Below are 22,183 nucleotides of genomic sequence, written 5' to 3' on the forward strand. Positions count from 1 at the left end.
AATTTGTCTGGATTTGACAGATTTCAATTGCGTGAGACGTCTTGAGAATCTGTCAAATCCATAATAGAAATCGCGTTGCGGTCTGAATCAACCCTTAGCAGCAGTAATAGAGAGTCGGCAGCAGTTTTCTTGTAGAATTATTTCTATTTGGTTCACTTCGATATTAGAATGTATTCCATAGATAATATATTTTATAGATAACGAGTCCTACAAATGGGTGTTTTTCTAGTAGGTAAATGTTTTCTATAAAATACAAGATGTTAGTGTAAAAACCGTCTTCATACCCATACAAATTGCCGATCCGGGCATCCGTATGGGTATGAAGACGGCATTTTTTTTGAGTTCCCAGCATTGTTCTCATAGAAAAAGTTGTTCATTGTGACGGGCTCATTTGATGGTTTCAAGGATAACGGCGTTTACACTGTATACGTCACGTTCATCCAGAATTTTGAAATGTTTTATTGGCAGACTATGTGAGGTATGCTTTGTTAAAATAAGTAATTGGTTTCATAATTAAATAGGAACGTTCTGGGATTTCTAGGCGACTATCGGAAATCCAGAGGTATTATTAAGTATACTTTTCTACACGTTTTTATATTTTAGTAGTAATAATTTAATTAAACTTTTTTGCTACGAATCAAATATAGCTTAGAACTAGAGTTATATATAGCCAGATTTCTACTAAATATAAAAAATTATTACACTTCTACTGGAATTTCCAGAAAGTAATGCACTTCTGGAATTTGCTTTAAAATCAAAATTGGTGTCAACGGCCACATAACTGCATCCAAAAACGCACATATTAGCGACATACTTCAGAGGGTCATCTGGACAGCATCCAACAATATAAATACCCCGTTTGTCTGTTTGTCCAGCGGTCATCGCGCGGGCATCAAACCCGCGTTACTCATGCACTTATACAAATAGACGGTACTTCGAATACATTATCATATGATTTGCGATGTTGACGCTTGCTAAATCGGTAAATACGCTAAAAGTTCGGTAAATCTGTATTGACTTATTGTACGGTGGTTTGGTTCCGTACAGAGTAAAAGACAAGTTAGGTTGAATAGGTTTATTGAATCCTTAACTTATGCTAAAATGGTTTAATGGTTAAATCGTAAAGAGAGCACGCGAACCGATTGGCGGTTTGACGCGAACTGGTTAATTAAAGTAAATTATAATAACGCGTGGCGGCGTAAGAATGGTATTCGTGTGGTAGTGGAGGTTATTAATAATGGGAAGTTTTACTGGTCCCTTTTTTATAAAATAAGGAGGCAAACAAGCAAACGGGTCACATGATGGAAAGCAACAACCGTACTCGCAACATCAGAAGAGCTGCTGGTGCCTTGCCGGCCTTTTAAGAGGATATACCAGGGGCGAGAGAAATTGAAAATAGGTATTTGAAAATGTATTGCTGTCTCACCAATCTCAAGTCTCCCACCGCAACAACCGACAAAAGTTCTAATAAAAGAACAGAAAATCTTCGATTCGTTGTCCGCTGATTCCTTCTCCAAAACTTAACCGATTTAAGTAATTTTTTCATTAAAAATTAAAGCAAGGCTTGAGCTGTATTCATATGTTTTATTTTTTTTGTATATTCTAGCCAGTTTTGTTTTCTGGGTGTTTGAACACAGAGGAAAATCTGGCCATTTTTTTGGGTTTTTGGACGTTCTTATCTTTTTTAATAATTAAATTATGAAAAAAAAGAAAACATAGGGACATGCTAATAGTGGCCTATGGCCACTATTAGCATGTCCCCATATTCAGAAAAAAAATCATAACTCTACCGGCATTATCCAGGGAGGAAACATACTACTTACTGGTGACAGTTCGTTCTACAGTCTCTGTGGTTCAGTGACTTACGGCCGAATACTGGAACGGCACTCAAATGTATCAATCAGCTAAAGGGCATTTAAATGTAAGCGTCTCCCATATTTAAGTGTTATACACAAACGCCACTCAGACGATTTCTTATGATACTCACGTAAGTGGCCCTGTGAGTAGCCGTCAAATATTTACATCATGGCAACATTTCATGTGTTTCATTTTACGCCAGATCTAACTTGATTGTACAAAATAAAAGTTTACTAAAAATCTTTTAATGCCGTTTACTATTTGTTGTTATTAAACATTTTTAAAATAATTTAAGACATGACAATTTTAAATATTATTTTCCGGTTAATTACAATAGAATATCCGAACTCGGCTTTAATGTTTACAACAACCATACGTAGAACGGAACGGTGTTTTGAGTGACAACTGACAACTGTGAAGTGACAACTGACATCGGAGAAGGCGCGATCTAACTTGGATTTTAACATTAATTTGAAAACATTTTGTTGAACAAAAATAAATTTCTACATTATTATAATTGTAATATATTAATGGAGACAAAAAAGAAACGCGGCTGTAATTATACAAGCTCGGAAAAAGATATGCTCATAGAATTAGTTAAAAAGTGAGTAAAAGTAACATTATTATCAATATAATATGTACTATTTTCATGAAGTTCGTCGCTGTTTATTAATTTAAACACACTTTTCTAGACATCAACATATTATTGAAAACAAAGAAACCAACTCGAACATGATTTTAAAGAAGAGGGAAGCGTGGACTAATATTTGCAAGCAATACAACGCTGTTGCTGCTAGTGGGTGCCGAAGTTGGGAACAACTTCGGCATCTATATGAAAACTTAAAGCAGCGGTCCAAAAAGAATATTGCTAATGCTAATGTAAGTCCCTCCATATATAAAAATATTATTTTATAATTGACTTTTGTAAACCTGTGTATGTTCTTACTTTTAGCGGCAACAGTTTTATGAAAAAACCAGAGTTGATATGAAAGAGGTGCAAAGTAAAGCATCACTTGATAAGGTTGGTAAAATGAATATCTACATATTAATTGAATGCTCTTTGTACTAATTCTAAATTTTTATACTTAATTTTTCATTTTATGTATACCTTTTATAGAAAGAGATAAATCGTACTGGTGGTGGATCCTATAGGAGCACTATTAGTGACCATGATGCACTAATATTATCGATGGTGGCACCTCAAGTACAACCTTTAGCGAATCCGTATGATGATGCAGCGCTTTATTTTGGTTAGTTTAATTTTAAATTACAAATAAAATATTATGTTTTCAACTACATATATTTTTACACATAAATAACTGCTTATTTATTTCAGGTGACACAGAAAAAAATAATTTTCCAGATGAAGTTGAGGCATCCTCTAATATAGTATTATATGAAACTGTTAATATTGGTTGGTACACAAACATCTTTTGCTTCTTTATATTTAAAGTATTGCAGGTAACCAGGGGACTTTATTCTCATTTCTTTTCATTTTAGATGATCAAGATTATATTGTAACAAACAATACAATCATCACAGAAAATATAGAGCCATGTACACAGTCATCCAATCTTCAGGGTAATAACTTGTATTTATAATAATCAGTCAAGTGCTAGTCGGACTCGCGCACGAAGGGTTCTGTACCGGTATAGAGCAAAAGTAGGCAAACAATTGTGTTTTTGTATGAGAGCCCCCCTTAAAACTTTATTTTATTTTTTGTATTCGTTTTTATAGCAGCAACAGAATACATAATCTGTGAAAATTTCAGAAGTCTAGCTATAGCCGTTCTTGAGTTACAGCCTGGAGACAGACAGACAGACAGACAGACGGACAGACAACAAAGTCTTAGTAATAGGGTCCCGTTTTACCCTTTGGGTACGGAACCCTAAAAATTAATAGGATTTCAATTAACGTCTATTTTAGATACATTTTTGTCTTAATTTTAGATGGTCAAGATAATATTATAACAAATGATATTAGAAACACAGAAAATACAGAGCGATGCACAGTGACGTCCAATCCAAGGGGTACATAAGTTTTTTGTTTTTATTATATAAAAATAAAATATGTTGAAACTTCTACAAAATTTGATTCCACATAATATTATGTACTAAGTTTTATTTACTCCCTTTTAATAGGTGACCAAGAAATCATAACATTTAATACATCAAAGAAGCGTAAGCTTTTAAGGTCTACTTCCAATCCTTCTGGTAATTTTTAATTACAATTACTTTCTCTTTACTAAAATTGTGATGACTAACTTATGATAAATTAAACAATGTTTTTCAGAACAAGTTAAACATAATTCTAATTTAAAGGATCAATATTTTAAAATTAAAGTTCAAAATGCAAAAATAGAAAAGAAATATCTAATAAACAAGAATAAAATGGCTATAAACAAGTACAAATTGGAAATGGAAATTCTAAAATTAAGATTAAAGAGAATGCAACCTTCCAAAAAAATTAGTACTGTATAATATGTAATATTATTATTACTTTGTTAACCTAATGTGTATATGTAGTTGTTAAGTTGTTACTTGTTGATTTAGATTAAACTTTTTTACTGACCTTATGTTCCTACTAGTAATATTTAATAGTCGTTAACTTTTTACTTGTTGATCTATATAAAAATTTAAAGTTATTTTTAATAAAGGATATTTTATAAATAAATTATTGGTGTTTAATTTGTAAAATGTGTATTTATTAACATAGTTCTAACTACAAAATTTTGATTGGTGTTCAGCCCTATGGGTTGGGCTACAGCTTCCTCCACCGCCTCATTAAGAAGGGTTGGTTCTTCCTCTGTCAATTCATCCTGCCTATATATAGCTATGTTGTGGAGCACAGCACATGCTACAATAATAGGGGGAATGTTTTCGAGCTTAAGCCCCAACCCATTCTGCAAGCAGGGAAATCTCCTTTTCAATACCCCAAAGAGCCGTTCCACTGGGTTTCGGGTGCTTATTTGGGATCTGTTGTAAGCCACTTCTGCTGCTGTCCGAGGGTTTAATAGAGGCGTCAGTAAGTAGGGCCGGCATGGATAGCCACTGTCGCCTAGAATATAAAAATTCCCAAAATCACCCCTCTCTAGCATTGCACATAATGGCGAATCATTAAATATTGTGCTATCGTGTACTGATCCAGGCCATCTAGCAACAATGTTTCTTATTCTCAGGTGTGAGTCACACACCATTTGAACGTTGAGGGAAAAGTATCCTTTTCTATTTCTATATAACTCAGATTGAGCTCCACCTGAAATAATTATAACATTCATATAATAGATAGAAAATTCTTTATTTGTAGATAGATAGAAAATTCTTTATTTGTACAAACTAAACTAGATTACAATTTCAAATGAAACAATATAGGAATCTGTACAAACAGGCGGTCTTACCGCTGAAAGCAGTTTCTTCCAGACAACCTTGATATATAATATTATGATTGTAATTTTTCTTTTATAGCTTCATTAAAATGAATATGTAAATAATTTTATTGTTATCTTTAATTGGATATACCTTTATTTAGTATACAGACCTGGAGAATTGATTTTTATATGAGTGCAGTCCACTGCCCCCACAACTCTTGGGAAGTTTGCTATGCCATAAAAGTTATGAGCAACATCCAGACATTCTTGTCGCGTTGGCATATTAATGTATTGCGACTTCATACTGGCTATTTTTGCAGTAACCCGGTGCACAATACGATGGACTGTGGGCTGCTCGATGTTGAAAATGTCGCCAATTACCCGTTGATAGCTGCCGGTTGCGTAAAACCGCAAAGTTATTAAAATTTGATCCATGGGCTGGATAGCTCTACTTCTCCTAGTAGGCGGTTTTATCGAGTTCCCAAACACGGACTCCAAGTATAGCACGGTTTCTTTCGAAAGACGAAAGCGCGCACGAAACTCTGCATCGTTGTATTTTTCAAATGCATTGAGCATTTGATTATTTCGGCGGCGACTCACGGTCGGCCCTTCATGGTCGGAAAGACTAGATAGCGACGATAAAGACATTATTTTAAGTTTATACACACACTTTTCACCGTGATTATAGATTTAGGAGACCTCTTGACCACTCTTAAACGCAAGCGACGCTTAAATCAGTTTGAGAGATCATTTGACAGCTAAAAAAAGTTGAGTAACTATCGAGTATACGAATTTTTTAGTTAAGTGGTGCTCATGTGCAAACCGAGTACAACTTATTTGGAGGTCCACTTAAAACTAACTGCTACTTAAAATTTGCGTTGGAGAATACGAATTTTTCGTATAAGTGGTACTCAAAAATTTAAGCAGCATTTAAATATTTGAAAGACGTTCCAGTATTCGGGCATAAGAGCCTGGCCGTCGACTCGGGAGTTTGATTCTCGCGTTGTAAAAACTTAAAATATGGTTGCAAGTTTGGTTAGGACAGCCTGCAGTCTGACCTGTTTGTCTGACAGAAAAGATTCTTTATGTCCATCGGATTACGAGAGTAAGGGAACAGCGATGCTCGAGGATACTTGTGACAAGAGTCTATTTTAGTGCTATTTTTTCCCACAGAATGGGTACCAGACGATGGATGACGCTGCCATAGCCGGCCTCGAAAAAGATGGCGCGATGAGCTAGACAAATACGAGCCAGGCTGGACTACGCTGCGTTGGATCGAGAGGAGTGGAAGACTTTGGGAGCGGCCTTTTGCCCAGCAGTAGGAGAGCCATACTTCGGCACGAATGGGCCGGTTTGACCGGAGAAATACTGAGTGAGTGAGTTTACCGGAGGCCCAATCCACTACCCTATTCCCTTCCTATCCCTACCCTATTACCCTATTCCCACGCTTCACACTTCTGATGCTGCGAGTGTCCATGGGCGACGGAAGTTGCTTTCCATCAGGTGACCCGTTTGCTCGTTTGTCCCCTTATTTCATTAAAAAAAAAAGTGGGACAGGCTCTTAAACAAATCCAAACGCTTTGGGTTATAGTTTGAGCTTAAGAAACCAACATTAATTACATAGGTACTATCCCTCTATCCATACTAATATTATAAATTGGAAAGTGTGTCTGTCTGTTACCTCTTCACGCCCAAACCACCGAACCGATTTTACTTAAATTGGGCATGAAGATACTTTGAGTTCCGAGAAAGGACATAAGATATTTTTCATCCCGAAAAAATGTACAGTTCTCGCGCGATATAACTTGACGCAACAGGCGTCATCTACTCGTAGTTATGTAATAATGGTATTATTAACGATGTTGCGTACCTACAATGCAGTAATCGGTCAATACCGTCGCGCGCCGTGACAATGTGGACGATGATTTTGCATAATTTTATTGATCTAAATAGCCGTGTATCATTCATCATCCGGTCAATAATATCTAGTAGACTTGTCTGTGCTAGTGAGGAGAAAATGTCGATGTAAGTTATCGATATCGATAAGATGACTTGTTCCTTAGGGATTTAGAAACTTAATATGGTATTATTAATATAGTAATATTAAGTTTATTGTTACAACACCCAACAACAATAATAAGTGTAATAATAGGATCATAATAGTGTATGTATGTTGAAATGAATTAAGAGAATGTTTAGTTTACTTAATAATATAATACCTGAAGTAATTTATCATGAAAAAAAAAGAGAATAAAGCTTTTAAACTTTGCTTATTAATATATTGTTAAATAATATTATGAGACAACAAAGTATTCATATTTGGTCTAAGTAATTTACATTTTTTTTGTTCAAATAAAAACATCGCATCATTGTCACCAATTCACAAAGTGTTGGTCGCTTGCTAGAAGAGTTTATAGGTATAATGAAAAAAGTTAACCCAATAAGTAAGCGCAATTTTTCGCATATCGATAAAATGCTACCCTATTCTATTTGTGCAAACTGTCCGATGCGTTGGAGCGTGGCAAATGACACAATCGATCATATTTGTGTCACCTCACTATCCAGGTGTACGCGGATTGCCGGATTTCATGCCTTCGATGCGGTAAAGACATTGATATGACCACGTGCGGCAAACTGCTACGTCATACGTTTAATTCCTACTAGCTATTTCACCGAGCTTTGCTCTGTATTCGATGAAAATTACATTTTCAAAAAATTATTCCTAGCTAGATAGATTTATCGCTCCCGAAACCCCCTATATACTAAATTTCATGAAAATCGTTGGAGCCGATTCCGAGATTCCAATTATACAAGAATTGCTCGTTTAAAGATATAAGATAATAATATGATTTATCCTACTCTGCCCACATCTAAGCCATAATACATAATATGGTGCCGCCACGGACGTAAGTGCCGCCTCGTAAAAATCTACATTGCTATGAAATGGTCAGTTCTGCGCTTATTTTCCTGTTCTGAGGTTCTGCGATACAAAGCTGCAACGCAGTTTTTTTTACTTCTGTGGCTTAGCCATACCCCCCCATTTCTCAGCCTCTTTTATCTCTTATATTTAGAAAGCCATCAACTAAACCTTTTACTCTAAAAGACGTGGGAGAGCCACGCTTCGGCAGGAATGGGCCGGCTCAACCGGAGAAATACCACGTTCTCACAGAAAACCTTGCGCTGCGTTTCGCCGAGTGAGTGAGTTTACCGGAGGCCCAATCCCCTTCCCTACCCTCCCCTATTCCCTTCCCTTCCCATCCTTACCCTCCCCTATTACCCTATTCCCTCTTAAAAGGCCGGCAACGCACCTGCAGCCCTTCTGATGTTGCTAGTGTCTATGGGCGACGAAAGTTGCTTTCCATCAGGTGACCCGGTTGCTCGTTTGCCCCCTTATTTCATAAAAAAACAAGAAAGACCTCCGTCTCCCTGACACTGTTAGGACGTAGAACAAGACGATTTTTTCATGTTCATTGTCCAGAGATGAAAAGTTTTGAATCCTATCTCCAATCTTTCCTTTCTAATTATTATATTATAATTTTTAATCTACGAATTGTACAACGTGTTCAAATACTTACACATTAATATTATATTTCTCAGTTCTTAAATAGAACTCGAATTCACAACACCAAAAAATATTCAAAACCAAACAATGACTTTCAAACCAACAGATAAATCACAACTTTTCTTTACAAGCCAAGTGTCCCAATTTTCGTGTCATGAAAAAGGGATGAAAAGCTGATAAGTTACACTTCACCCTTGGCTTATCAAAGGACGGAGGGTCACTCGACCCGCGGTCAGCCCTTCGCCCTTACACTCAATCGAGTGTGTGGGAAAATGAATAATTCAAATTTTGCGGATTTTTCCAGGATGATGAAATATGATCCGGAAATGTGAATAATTTTCGTTATAATGATGAAGAAGATGACCATTATTTTCTTGTATACAGATTATGGTTGTGTTCCTATAACAACAAAATATTTTTTCATAAACATTATTTTTTACAATAATATTATTTACAATAATATTATTAGGTATACAATTTGACGAATTAAAATATAACCCATGTGTCTTAATAACTACCATGCCATATATAGTCTTAACTCTAAATCTATTTATTATTACATACTTACTTTAAGTTACCGCAAACAAGAAACAAATATACATTCAAAAACTTTTGCCTTTTAATAATGTTATTCTGATTTAATATTAACTTATTTACAACTTATTTTAAGCATTGGATAACTTTACCTCCTATTGATGAGCATTGCAAACTTAAAACTGAATACTTCAAATTATTTTATTACGAATTATTGGTTTATTCGTACTGATGACTGACTGACAGACTGCAAACTTACCTTCATACAATATGTTAATTGTTAACCCTGTTATGTAATGTTAACCATGTTTAAACTTAGCTGCAATCAAAACTGACAGGTTTTATAACCCTCAGTCCATTTCCTGCGATATTGACCCATCAGGAATTTCAATAAACACCTTCCACCCTCGCGCACTCAATTTGGGGTGTCCACTTAAGGACTCGTTCAACATATGGACCAAATCGCTTGAAAGGGGATGGGCAATTTTAAATGCGTATCACCCACCCTTATGTTAACGCAATAGAGTTGGGAATGGCGTGCTTTTGTTACGCGTGTGTGGTATCGGTAAATTTTTGTGGTCGGGGAAAACTCCCTATATCCGGACCGGACCTGCGGGTTTTTATTGGCGTCGAGATTGTCGAAGTTTCCTCAAACAGGGGACCAACTTGTATGACTTTTGTTGCCTCATTTGGGGACACGATTGATGTGAGAATATTTTGATTAAGTTTGTAAGGGCGCTTTTCATGCCATACATGTTGTCTGGTCCGCATGCGGGTGACAACATGCACCTGAAAACGCGCGTGTTGTCCGCATGACTGGAACATCTATGTAATGATAGGATGCGGATGCGGATGCGGATGTAATGATAGAACTTTCATGACGCGCATTACAAGAAAAGCACCCTTAGGCATGAAAATGTATTGTATTGGCGTAGAGAAAAATGACACCTATGTCGTGACGACATAGGTGTCATTTTTCTTGACGTGTGACATAGAAAATGACGCCTATAGTTCATAAAGTGGCATTTTATTTGAATTTTTGTCGGTCGCGGGCGCGTGTCGCTAGGATCCGAAAGCCTGTCCACCCTTCGAGTCCACCTTTATGCTAAGTACTCACATATTACGGTTTTGCTCGATCGAGCAGCTCGATGTCAGCCTTCGAGCTGTCAGTTTTGCGGTCCACACAGTAACTATTACTCGATTTGGAGTAAAACTATCGAGCAAAACCGCATGTGAGTACTTAGCATTAGAGTTTCTAACTACCCTCACATTTCTGTAAGTAGAAAAAGCCAAAACCATATACAGCACCAATTTATTCACACAATATTGACCTTGACGACAGCTTGGAGCAGCAGCAGGACTGTCACAAAGTACAGCACCGTCTGAGGCAGAGATTTGGCAGCAGAGTTGAACGCTACTGGGCGTAGTCGCGACGGCTGACCAACTGTTATAGCGTTGCAGAGGTTCGACTGAAAAGAGATGATGAGCATTATACAACTGTAAAAAGACTTTCAAGATGACCATGTTAAAGGTGATATATTCAAGATGAAGACAATATATAAACGTAATGTAATTTATTAGAAATTAATTCAAATTCAAATTCTTTATTAAGCATACAATAATATACACTAGTATAAAAGCTAGGTAGCGTGAATTACGTCGTCTAATCCCATGCTAAGTAAAAACTTGTACATGCTAAGTAAAAAATTAATGGAAAGAGTTTGACAACTTGATCTCTGAATTCGATATTCTCTAGTGATTTTAGAGACGCAAAAAAATAATGGTACAATTTACATCATATTTTGAAGCTGCAGGGTTTCATGATGATGGCTAAAAATAACACATGTAATCACTTGGGACTAGTAAGTAGTGATGATGGTATAGGCTGCAGGTTTAGCGTCACGCGGACCGTCGGTACGGAACGCTCTGTATAGACTGATTTGTATGAAGCTTTTTCCGACCAATATTAAAGCTGTGCATGGGCTACGCCTGCTACATGTCAGTATTACACCAAAAAGTTCTAGCAGCACATACATTACAGCAGATGACGTCTGGCGAGCTGACACAGTCGGTCTTGCAGCCGCGCACCACGATGGACACGTCGGCACCCCGCGTCTCCACCGCCGTGAAACACTTGTCGCCGGGGACGCTGCAGTATGTCGTGCTTACGCTGAAAGAGTTGTTCATTATTAAAATAATAATATCTATATCTATGGACGCTTCACACCACGTCAGTTTGGCCCCGTGCTGAGTACCTAAAGGACTTGTGTTACAGACAGACAACGGAAATACATTTAATACTTTACTATACATATATTTAAGATTTTTATTGTATCATACACATATTTAATGCACATCCCGGGAACATTGAAAACTTTTTGTTCCGTCGGCGGGATTCGAACCCGCGACTCCCGGCTTGAGCTACCAACGCGCTCACCACTGAGCCACAGAGGTCGTCAAACGTATAATAAAATTATATTCGTACTAATATTAAAAGTGTCACTCTTTGTCTATGCGTTCGCGAATCACGTGTGAGCTAGGTTTTTTTTTGATTGGCAGATGTATTGGCCGCTCATAACAGCGGTTAGGCTTCAGTCTCGAAATCGACGGGCAGCGGGGCGGGAGTGACGAAGATGCGGAAACAGCGCGTTCCAATGTATAGATTTATATGGATAAGCCGTCTAGTACGCCGATTGCGGTTTGCCGCGCAGAGGCCTGTCCATATTAATTTATACATTGAAAGACGCCGCCGCTGCTCCCGCCCTGCTGCCCGCTGATTTTGAGACTAAAGCCTTAGATCGTTCAAAAAAATAGAAGAGGATTGCGCTAATTTTAGGTTGTGTGATCAAACAGTTTGTTATTGGTAATTATACCACGATGTAAAACTGCAATACATTGGTAGATTTGGTATAATACGTACGTTAAAGTCAATTTACATTGCAACGTCGCGTTGAGATGCATTTTGCTGCGTAGTACCTGCTGGCTGTCTGTTTCAAATTTGAATTGTTTAAAAATGTATCGCGTGGCAAAGCCAATTAACTCTTAACTTATTAATTATGCTCAAGTTCTCACTACTTTAATCTTATGGTTGTTCGTGACCACGTACTTGCTGCGTTTCGGGTCCAAGCAGGTTACTCCCGAACTGTCCCGCTTGTAGCTGCAAACATAGCACTGCAGCGGGTTGCTGGTTGTCCGCGTCAGACGAGGGACGGTAGTCGGCACCCTTGGTTGCTGCGAGGTTACCTCGTCCTCTTCTTCCACGTTTTCCTCTTCTGGCATAGTTGTGGTCCTAAAAATTGAGTGATTAAACCAAAAAGGTTATATGGATGCAGGTTGCAAAGAATCTGAGGTGGTTTTATGATAGCACTTACACTTAAAATACTTAAAATTTTTCGTATTTATAAAGAGTTTCAAGTGAAGGTCGATTTTCGGTCGAATCCTAATCGCTTATCACCACAACGCGAAGTCGAAAGGTACCTGAGTCGAAGGTTTAAACGAACCCTTAATTACTTACGTACTTATCATGTAGTAATGTCTTTTTTATTTGCGATGGATTATAATTATTGAATGTATATTGACTGTAAAATAACATGCGAATGTGAAAAAACAACAATATATATGGGTAACGGTCGATTTGTCGTTTGTTTTCTAGAAAATGAAAATTTTGCGAAAAATCAATTTCTGGTTCAAATCACGGCCGCTAACCCAACATATCTTATGCCGAAGGTGGAAAAAACAGAAGACAAAAGACGCATCACGAGTAGAGTGATGAAACCATGAAATCGGGTACTCACTCATCATTTTCTTCTTCATCATCATCTTTGGAACACGAAACCTGCGCCACCACCACCATTGTCAAAAACAAAATAACCCGCCATCGAACCATTTTAGTATAAGACGTGTAAAAATATAATTTTCATCGAGTTTCCTAAAATTTTATTTTCACTCCGAAATTTTGTATTTCACCATTTGTTGTATTCTATCAAGACTGACAGAAGATTTGATGCATTTGAAATTCGAACTCTTTTTTTCTGTTGGAATAAAAGTAAATTTGGAAACTCTTTGCTATCACCAATGTGGCCAAAGCATTAGGTAATATTAACTCTATTCCGATAGGTAATATTAACTCTATGGGCCAAAGTGAAAAAAAAACTGCCTTTTCAGCCTACAGCGCAGACGTCGCAATATTTTATCACGGCGCCTTACTCTACCTAACCTAGCTATTAAAAAAAGAAACATTTCAGGACGTGGGAGAGCCTTGCTTCGGCACGAATGTGCCGGCTTGACCGGAGAAATACCACGGGCTCATAGAAAACCGGTGTGAAACAGCGCTTGCGCTGTATTGCGCCGAGTGAGTTTACCGGAGGCCCAATCGTCCCCTTTCCCTTCCCTACCCTCCCCTATTCCCTTCCCTGCCCTCCCCTATTACCCTATTCCCTCTTAAAAGGCCGGCAACGCGCCTGCAGCTCTTCTGGTGCTGCGAGTATCCATGGGCGACGGAAGTTGCTTTCCATCAGGTGACCCGTTTGCTCGTTTGCCCCCTTATTTCATAAAAAAAAATACATGAGCTTTAATGATTATAGTAAATGATAATTAACAAATATTAAATCATATTTCTGCTTTAAGCACAAAATACATAATATTATTAGTAACAAGTACAAGTCGCTAGCTGCGCAGGGTATTTCATAGAAATACATAAACTCAAACTCAAACCCAAACTCAAATTTTTATTCAGAATTTTTTTTTGCAAATTAGAGAACATTTTTAATGTTCTCTAAAAGTCTACATGAAGAAACCAGTAGTGTCGCGAGTCGCGACGACACGTCGTCAGCGGTTGCTTCATGTCGTCCGCTGCCAACCGGCACCTTTACTTAATTAATATTAAAATTATAATTTTTATAATATTTGTGGTTTCGGTTATCCGACTCCATCATTATTGATGGAGTATCGACTCACAGCGCCCCTCTTGCCTTTCCACGGCGCACTAGGGCGCCGCGGCGCACACTTTGGAAACCCCTGGCCTATTGATAAAATCAAAATTTATTAATATTTATTTAATAAATAACCATCCCTATTATTTTAAACTATAATACTAAATTATGAAGAAACCTTTTATACAATATTTTCTTAATTTGTATTTTTTTTTCATTACTTGTTATTTCTTTTGTTTTCGTAAATTTGTGGTTTTGTTTTATATGCAACATTTATTATTAATAATTATTTCAATTTTTTATTCTTAGGTTTCTAAGAATAAAAAATTGAACTTTTTATTTTATTGACTATGTTATGAGGTGGCGCCATCTAGTAAAACTCATTGTAACTAGCTACTCGCACATAGATGTCGCTTTATTTTTATATTTCAATAATAATTTTCAGTGGAAAGTTCACTGTATCCCTAACCGACACGTTTTCTTTACCTCTCCTTTCTAGAATCGCCGATCAAAATGTAGAATGTTGGCTTTATAACATCGAACGCTTAATATTATGTCCATTCCATTATTATTCGGCAATTCTAATTTATAAAGAAGCGATAAAAAAGTATTGACTAAAGACTTTGGGTAATCATGCAGCAAGTAAAAGCTTACCCTAAAATTATATAGGTTTTGTATAAGTAAATTAATAATAATAATAATAATATCTATGGACGTATCACACCACGACAGTCTGGCCCCGTGCTAAGTACCTGCAATTGCATTTAAAATTATAATGCAATTGCAAATATTTGCGACTCATGTGCAGTATCCGAATAATTCAACCCAAACTAGGAATTTAGAATAATGGCGAGCTACCTAAATTTTGTTTGTCCAACAAGAAAGATGATCCATTAAGTCAGACATGCATAATTATTATAATGAGTCGGTCCCGCGCCTGATCTGTTGCTATAGTCTGGTCGGTTTATGACTTTTAGGATGGTTTGCACCAGAAGCGTGGTTATAAGTATTAAATATAGTATTGGTTATTATTATTATTGCGGTACCTAAAGATACCCAATAATAATTATAATTATTGATTGCCTCTACGCCCCGGAGAATGCATTATTATTTCTCTAAAAAGGTAAGGTTCTTTCCTACTACCTAGTTGTTCTTTTTAATATAAAATTTTGTTTTTATTTCTCCTTATTATATTATTGCCTGCTTAGTTTGTAGATGTGCATTAGACGCAATACTGTGCGTAATTTTAGTTTTAGGATAATAATGTACATGTGGTAATACAAGTAATAAATAAATCAATAAATATATACCACAATAATTATACATAGTTTTCATTATTTGTAGCACCACAACAACAAAGCAGCCTTCCAGTTGCATAATTCAATAAAGCATAAGTGATATAATATTATGTAGTAATCTAATATAATATAAAAATAAGTCGCGTTATCCTTCCTGACACTACAACTCCAGAACGCACTAACCGATTTCCACGGTTTTGCATTCGTTGGAAAGGTCCGTGAGGTCTATAGAAAAAAATAATTCAGAAAAAACTTCAAGAGAAAAGCAGGAAAACAGGGAAAATCAGTTTTTGGCAAAACAACTTTTGCCGGGACAGCTAGTGTACCTACATTAAAAATATTCAAATAATAATAAAGAATTGCAAGCTTGAAACAAAATTGAAATCTTTATTTGCGAAGTTATTTTTTAACCAGAAGCTGATAGACTGATTTTGACAAATTAGCGGTGGGTATAATATTATGTAGTTAGAAATTCATCTAACCTTACTTTGAATTAAAAATTTACTTATAAAAATAGAAACAGTTTAGTTTTTTGTTGCGCCATTAAACTATAATTTCATTCGCATAAAAGTTCGTTTAGCGTAGATTACATTTTTTCGTGGCAAAAACTTTCCTTTTTCCTTTTCCACGACTCAAGTTTTTTTTTTTCACTTTATAAGTAGGATAGTTGCGCTACACCTTAGCGTAACATAAATAAAAATATTAGAGAGAAAAAAAAGAGAAAAAGAAATTTTGGCATTAAATAGGTACGTTTCTAACAATAACCGTACTAGTAGAACCTCAGAACAGGAAAAAAAGAGTAGAACGCAGTGAAAAAGCATCGTCAGACAGAAAAACGAATCCGAACTCAAACTCTTCCTTTTGCAACTGCAAAGACATTTTATGTTAAGCAATGATGTCGCAAAAGGAGCGCAAACACGGCATTAATAAACGAAGAGTACGCCTAAACTCTTTCATGGACGCACACACGTCTATCACACTCACAATCTCTCCGGTACCGACCTCATTAAAAATGAAACAACCTCGGCCGAAACTCAAAGCGAACGGCGCTGCCTAGCGGTGAGTAGCGGAACTACTCGCGGAGTCAGCCTCTGTACTTTTTTAATTAGCCTCATACAGTGCTGAATGCGTGAACTATGTTAGATTTTTTTCTCCCGTGCGGGTAGTTTGGCTGCTTTGAGTATGTTAATTCACAAGTACATGCTTGTGTTTGAAACGGGGGTTTCAGCTCATAAAGAACTTAATTAGCGACATTAAATTATGCTGTGCGTTTCATATTTTTTATTAATTTCATCAATTGAGTACCTATTTGGATTTGTGGAGACTTATTTTGTGAGCTTAGTATTTAATAAACTCTTACTACAATAAAATATGTAAGTTTATAAGAACAGCTAAAGTAATCAACGCGAAAACTGTTAAAATATTTGGAATGGTAGATAGTACCAAATTAAGGTTTTGCGCTTTAATTATTCATACACTCAAAATAATTATCTACTATTTAATCTATAGGTGTTAGGTGTATATTATTATCAAATTCTATATTACATATAATTATAAGAAATAGGAATTAATAATATAATATTATACTTATATAATATATTTTAGACAACTTATTCCAAACTTTATACGTGGGAGAGCCATGCTTCGGCACGAATGGGCCGGCTCGACCGGAGAAATACCACGTTCTCACAGAAAACCGGCGTGAAACAGCGCTTGCACTGTGTTTCGCCGAGTGAGTGAGTTTACCGGAGGCCCAATCCCCTATCCTATTCCCTTCCCTACTCTCCCCTTTTCCCTTCCCTTCCCTACCCTTCCCTATTCCCTTCTCTTCCCTTCTCTCCCCTTTTCCCTTCCCTTCCCTACCCTTCCCTATTCCCTTCCCTTCCCTACCCTCCCCTATTACCCTATTCCCTCTTAAAGGCCGGCAACGCACTTGCAGCTCTTCTGATGCTGTAAGTGTCCATGGGCGACGGAAGTTGCTTTCCATCAGGTGACCCGTTTGCTCGTTAGCCTCCTTATTTCATAAAAAAAAAAACTTAAACAAAGAATACAGTTTTTAATGTTGACTTTAATGTCACCTTAAATATTATAAGTTATAACCACACATTATATTATGTCTATGTAACCACAGAATAGATAATAGTACAAGTAGTTATAACATACAAATAAAGTAACTTTGACTAAAATTTCAAGCTCGAAATCATGGTTTTTTTATCAAAATTGTTTATTAGGTAATAGAGTCTACTTAGGAATCGGAAGAAAAACCTATAATTGAAATACTTACCTTGGGTATTTATTTCAGTGATAATAATTATTATGTCTCAAACATTGAACTATTTACGTAGTAATACTAGTTCAATGGTCTCAAAATATATTTGATGCACATTCAATAATTTTGAAAAGACCTTACAAGTTACAGATACCTACTAATTTCTCTCAATATGAATTTAATAAAAATATAATATAATATTTAATTATTTTGGGAATGTAAAAAGGATATTAATAATGATTAAAGAAGGCGCACTATAATATTTTAACTACTTAAATAATATTGTTTTTGTGAAAATAAGAATCTGAAAAAAAGTGAACCGGAAGGTTTTTAAAACACAAAGTGACATCAAACTTGTTTCGGCAGTATGTGCTGCATTCTTTTAGGGTTCCGTACCCAAAGGGTAAAAACGGGACCCCATTACTAAGACTTCGTTATTCTGTCCGTCTGTCCGTCTGTATGTCTCCAGGCTGTAACTCAAGAACGGTAATAGCTAGAGAGTTGAAATTTTCACAGATTTTGATTCGTGTATATCTTTTGCCACTATAATAAGAAATACTTACTAAAAACAAAATTAAATTAATATTTAAGGAGGGCTCCCATACAAACGTGATTTTTTTGTCCCTTTTTTGCTCTATATCAATAATAGGAACAGGTAGGTAAGCACTTGAATTTTTACGCAATCCTTAATTTTATGTGTGCTATTAATATTTAATAATGATATTAATATTAAATAAAAATTAAGGGGGGCTCCCATACAAAAAACATAAATTTTGGCCTAGTTTTCCTCTATAGGTATTGGTCCCTTCGGCCAAGTGCGAGGCCGACTCGCACTTGGCCGATTATTTCGAATAAAAATAAAAAAGTACTTGAGCGACTTTCACTTCAAAATTTAAACAGTCAGTTTGGAACCACATGCAATATATAATTTTATATATTTTGTTAAAAAATTTTAGCATAGTAGTCCTTTTTTGCAACAAGACTGTATCTTCTCCAATTAATAAATTCAAATAATTGAAATAAAAAAATATTAAATAAATAGAATTTTTTATAAAAGATAAGAAATAATGGCGCGACGTTTCCACAGTAAACTTGATCTAGAAAACTTGCGTCAAGGAACTGAGCTTTTATCTTCGTTCAAAAGCTGCGAACTCTGTACAAACTTCACTTTCGCCTTGTGAACTAATTTTTCCGCGGTGTCAAGTTCACGGCGGTGCGGGGGTGGAAAGGGGGGGCAGGGGGGAAGAAATAAAATATTCATTATGATTGCCGAACGCGGAGTCGCGGTTTGGTCGCGACTCGCGAGGTGACTCTCAAGATATTGATGGTGTACCTTGCACCACAATACAGTTTGCAGCACTTTGGAGTTTTTAAAAGATTCATTTTGATTTTAATGTACTTAGGTAAGCAAAAATTGGAACCGCAGAAAAGAAAGCAGTATCTATACATAAAATGTGATATTTACATTGGCAGTCTAATAGCCGTCTATAGTTTAATACTACAATACCTACATTGATTACGTTTATCAGAAAAATTTAAACAGAGTAGGTATGTACCACAGCATTTAAAGAGTATGAAGCAATCAGTGCAGGTATGTACCACAGTATTTAAAGAGTATGAAGCAATCAATGCAATGATTACTAAAAGTTGTTAAGCTTTAAATATGTTTACTAAAACGTATGAATAAAGAGACTAGCATAATTTAGTTGCAAAGTCTATTTTACTGTGAATTTTTCCTAACAGTGCAGTTAAAAGAATAATAAGTATCGTAATAATTATACTTATAAAAATCATTAACGCGTCAAAGAAGCAACCAAAATCTTGTATCATCATAAAATTCCAACGACCAATCTACACCGCGCATTCAATAAGTACCTACTGAAAATTGACGTAAAAATAATCCGGGACCTACCTCAATCTTCTGACTTCTTCCCGCGTATAATTACTCTATAAAAGGGAGGAAATGTTTTTATCTTCGCGTACTTTTCTGAGCCCCTAGCCAAGACGTTCTTTATCGCTTCTTTACAGAATCACCGATCAAAATGTATGGAATTGACATAAGCATTCCAAAAATAAATTCGACATTCGACTGATGTTATGTCATTTCCGTACACTTTGATTGGCGATTCTATAAAGAAAACGTTTTGGCTAAAGGTTATTTAAAAAGGGAATGATTTGGTTGCATGGAGTAAAGTACATATTACGAAACCTTGTTTGGAACAGTGATAATATTATTAGGAAAGACAAAAGTACTATTTCTAAGCAAATTATTTAACTCCTACTATTATAATTATTTTTTAATTATGCTCAATAAATTGAGTCTTTATTGTAGTATCTTTTAACAATGTTTTTGTGGCGTCTTTACATCTAACTTCCAAGCCTAGGTTCTTATAAGAACGTTCTAAAAAAAGTGTAGTAGGTACTCAGTAAATATTATGTAAGTAAGTACATCAAATTTTAATGTTAGGCGTTAGCATTAGCCTTATTTAAAAGATATATGAGAGAACTATGCCTTGGCACGAAGGGGTAGCTCAACTGGATTAATACCATGGCCTCAAAAAAAGGCAGGCAACAAATCGATACAACATTCGATGAGCTTAATACGTTGGTACTCCCGTAGAGTAAATGTTACCGTCTATTTCTTTTCATTAAGTAATCAGATTTTTCGTTTCTGATTTCATTTTATAAAAAACTGGCCAAGTGCGAGTTGGACTCGCCCATGAAGGGTTCCATTTTTCCATTAAGTAATCAGATTTTTCGTTTCTAATTTCATTTTATAAAAAAACTGGCCAAGTGCGAGTTGGACTCGCCCATGAAGGGTTCCATTTTTCCATTAAGTAATCAGATTTTTCGTTTCTAATTTCATTTTATAAAAAAACTGGCCAAGTGCGAGTTGGACTCGCCCATGAAGGGTTCCTCAGCAGCAACAAGGTTTATTTTTATGAAATTAAAAGGTTTTTGATAACACAACACAAATATATTTCACTTGATTTAATGAAATTTTAATTTAAGGTTTACCATTTATGACGTATAAAAAAAGCTACTTGCTAGATCTCGTTCAAACCAATTTTCGTTGGTAGTTTTTATAGTAATATAGGTACATTATATATTTTTTTAGACTTATCATGCCCTTACTTTAGAAGTTAGAGGGGGGGGGGGGGGGGGGCACATTTTACCACTTTGGATGAGTCTCTCTCGTAAACTATTCAGGTTAGAGAAAATTTATATTAAAAACTTCAATATGATCTTTAAAGACCTATCCATAGATACCCCACACGCATAGGTTAGATGAAAATATATTTTTTGTTTCAGTTGTACCTATGGGGACCCCTAAAATTTTTAATAATTTTTCCATTGTTGTATCAAATTTTTAATGCGGTGCACAAATCACAGACCTCATCTACTTACCAAGTTTCAATAGTATAGCTCTTATAATTTCGGAGAAAAGTGGCTGTGACATACGGACGAACAGACAGACAGAGAGACAGACATGACGAATCTATAAGGGTTCCGTTTTTTGCCATTTGGATACGGAACCCTAAAAAGAAAAAACACTTTTATGTATTCATATAAGCACCTACTTAATTTAATACGTAACAGAAAAACAAAAATAAAGAATACTGAAAACTGATTTAAAAATTTGTCTTCGTACATACAGAGGTGACACTTACTGCAGTAATTTACTATCCACCTACTGCAAATACCAGGTACAATCTATACCTAGAATCTTCTACGAAATTGATCCTTGCGTCGTTGACATAAAGGTTATGTCAGGGGTAATATAACTGTGAAATTAACGACTCTATTCGAAGTGGTTTCGCCTCGAAGGTTCTTCTAAATTGTTCCTCATGTAACCGGCACAGAGGTCATGTCAGAGGTAATACAACTGTGAACTTACGTGTGGCAAATAACCGACTCCTGTCGACTGGTTTCTGTAGACCAAATTGAAACGAGTAGATCATGGCACGGTGGCTCCGATCAGCTTATTAACTCGGAAATACGATCCGCTCTAGCACTAGGGATATACGCTATCTAGTTATGATTGGAAAACTAGAAGTAGATACTAGAAAGTAGATTATAACTAGATGTTGACTGCGACTGCGTTGTTTAGTTGTACAGTATTTTATTATGAACCATATTTTGACAAGCATGCTTTGTCCTTTCTCTGAAATTTAAATAGCTTCATGATAATATATTTTGTCCAAAAAGAGGGAAATAGACAACAAACAAATACACCGATTGACGAACAGACATGCTTGCGCATTTAAAATAAGTATTTAAACTGAACATTATTTTTTAACATAATAGTGAAGGTCCAGGTATTTGAAACAATAATTCTAAGCAACCATTACGAAACAGCATTGA

The 22,183-nt window shown here is 36.0% G+C and overlaps 3 protein-coding genes across 3 annotated transcripts; 1 reads left to right on the plus strand and 2 right to left on the minus strand.

The window, feature by feature from the left end:
• Positions 1-2,333: 2,333 nt before the first annotated feature.
• LOC121735007 lies at positions 2,334-4,337 on the plus strand. The gene is made up of 9 exons (XM_042125674.1): positions 2,334-2,461; positions 2,550-2,736; positions 2,810-2,878; positions 2,975-3,107; positions 3,194-3,271; positions 3,358-3,438; positions 3,807-3,887; positions 3,999-4,070; positions 4,150-4,337. The coding sequence occupies exons 1-9, from the start codon at positions 2,388-2,390 to the stop codon at positions 4,335-4,337; spliced, it is 963 nt and encodes a 320-aa protein (XP_041981608.1). The 5' UTR covers positions 2,334-2,387.
• A 202-nt stretch (positions 4,338-4,539) lies between these two features.
• On the minus strand, positions 4,540-6,028 carry LOC121734901 (putative nuclease HARBI1). Its single transcript, XM_042125534.1, has 2 exons — positions 5,395-6,028; positions 4,540-5,112 (listed from the first exon to the last, which is right to left on the minus strand). The coding sequence occupies exons 1-2, from the start codon at positions 5,870-5,872 to the stop codon at positions 4,541-4,543; spliced, it is 1,050 nt and encodes a 349-aa protein (XP_041981468.1). The 5' UTR covers positions 5,873-6,028; the 3' UTR covers position 4,540.
• Positions 6,029-10,619: 4,591 nt separating this feature from the next.
• Positions 10,620-13,280, minus strand: LOC121734769. Its single transcript, XM_042125386.1, has 4 exons — positions 13,115-13,280; positions 12,427-12,609; positions 11,355-11,490; positions 10,620-10,789 (listed from the first exon to the last, which is right to left on the minus strand). Exons 1-4 carry the CDS (start codon positions 13,204-13,206, stop codon positions 10,637-10,639), a joined length of 564 nt encoding a protein of 187 aa, XP_041981320.1. The 5' UTR covers positions 13,207-13,280; the 3' UTR covers positions 10,620-10,636.
• Positions 13,281-22,183: the final 8,903 nt, after the last annotated feature.

Source organism: Aricia agestis, chromosome 16, assembly GCF_905147365.1.
Source record: "Aricia agestis chromosome 16, ilAriAges1.1, whole genome shotgun sequence".
Classification (NCBI taxonomy): Eukaryota; Metazoa; Arthropoda; class Insecta; order Lepidoptera; family Lycaenidae; genus Aricia; species Aricia agestis.

Coding starts and splice junctions, on each gene's coding strand:
- LOC121734901 (XM_042125534.1), bottom strand. CDS start 5,872: ATGTCTTTATCGTCGCTATCTAGTCTTTCCGACCATGAAGGGCCGACC. Junction 5,113..5,394: donor TATAAAAATCAATTCTCCAG/GTCTGTATACTA, acceptor TAATTATTTCAG/GTGGAGCTCAATCTGAGTTA.
- LOC121734769 (XM_042125386.1), bottom strand. CDS start 13,206: ATGGTTCGATGGCGGGTTATTTTGTTTTTGACAATGGTGGTGGTGGCG. Junction 11,491..12,426: donor TTGGACCCGAAACGCAGCAA/GTACGTGGTCAC, acceptor CAACTCTTTCAG/CGTAAGCACGACATACTGCA. Junction 10,790..11,354: donor CAGACGTCATCTGCTGTAAT/GTATGTGCTGCT, acceptor ATCTCTTTTCAG/TCGAACCTCTGCAACGCTAT.
- LOC121735007 (XM_042125674.1), top strand. CDS start 2,388: ATGGAGACAAAAAAGAAACGCGGCTGTAATTATACAAGCTCGGAAAAA. Junction 3,108..3,193: donor TGATGCAGCGCTTTATTTTG/GTTAGTTTAATT, acceptor TATTTATTTCAG/GTGACACAGAAAAAAATAAT. Junction 3,272..3,357: donor ATATGAAACTGTTAATATTG/GTTGGTACACAA, acceptor TTTTCATTTTAG/ATGATCAAGATTATATTGTA.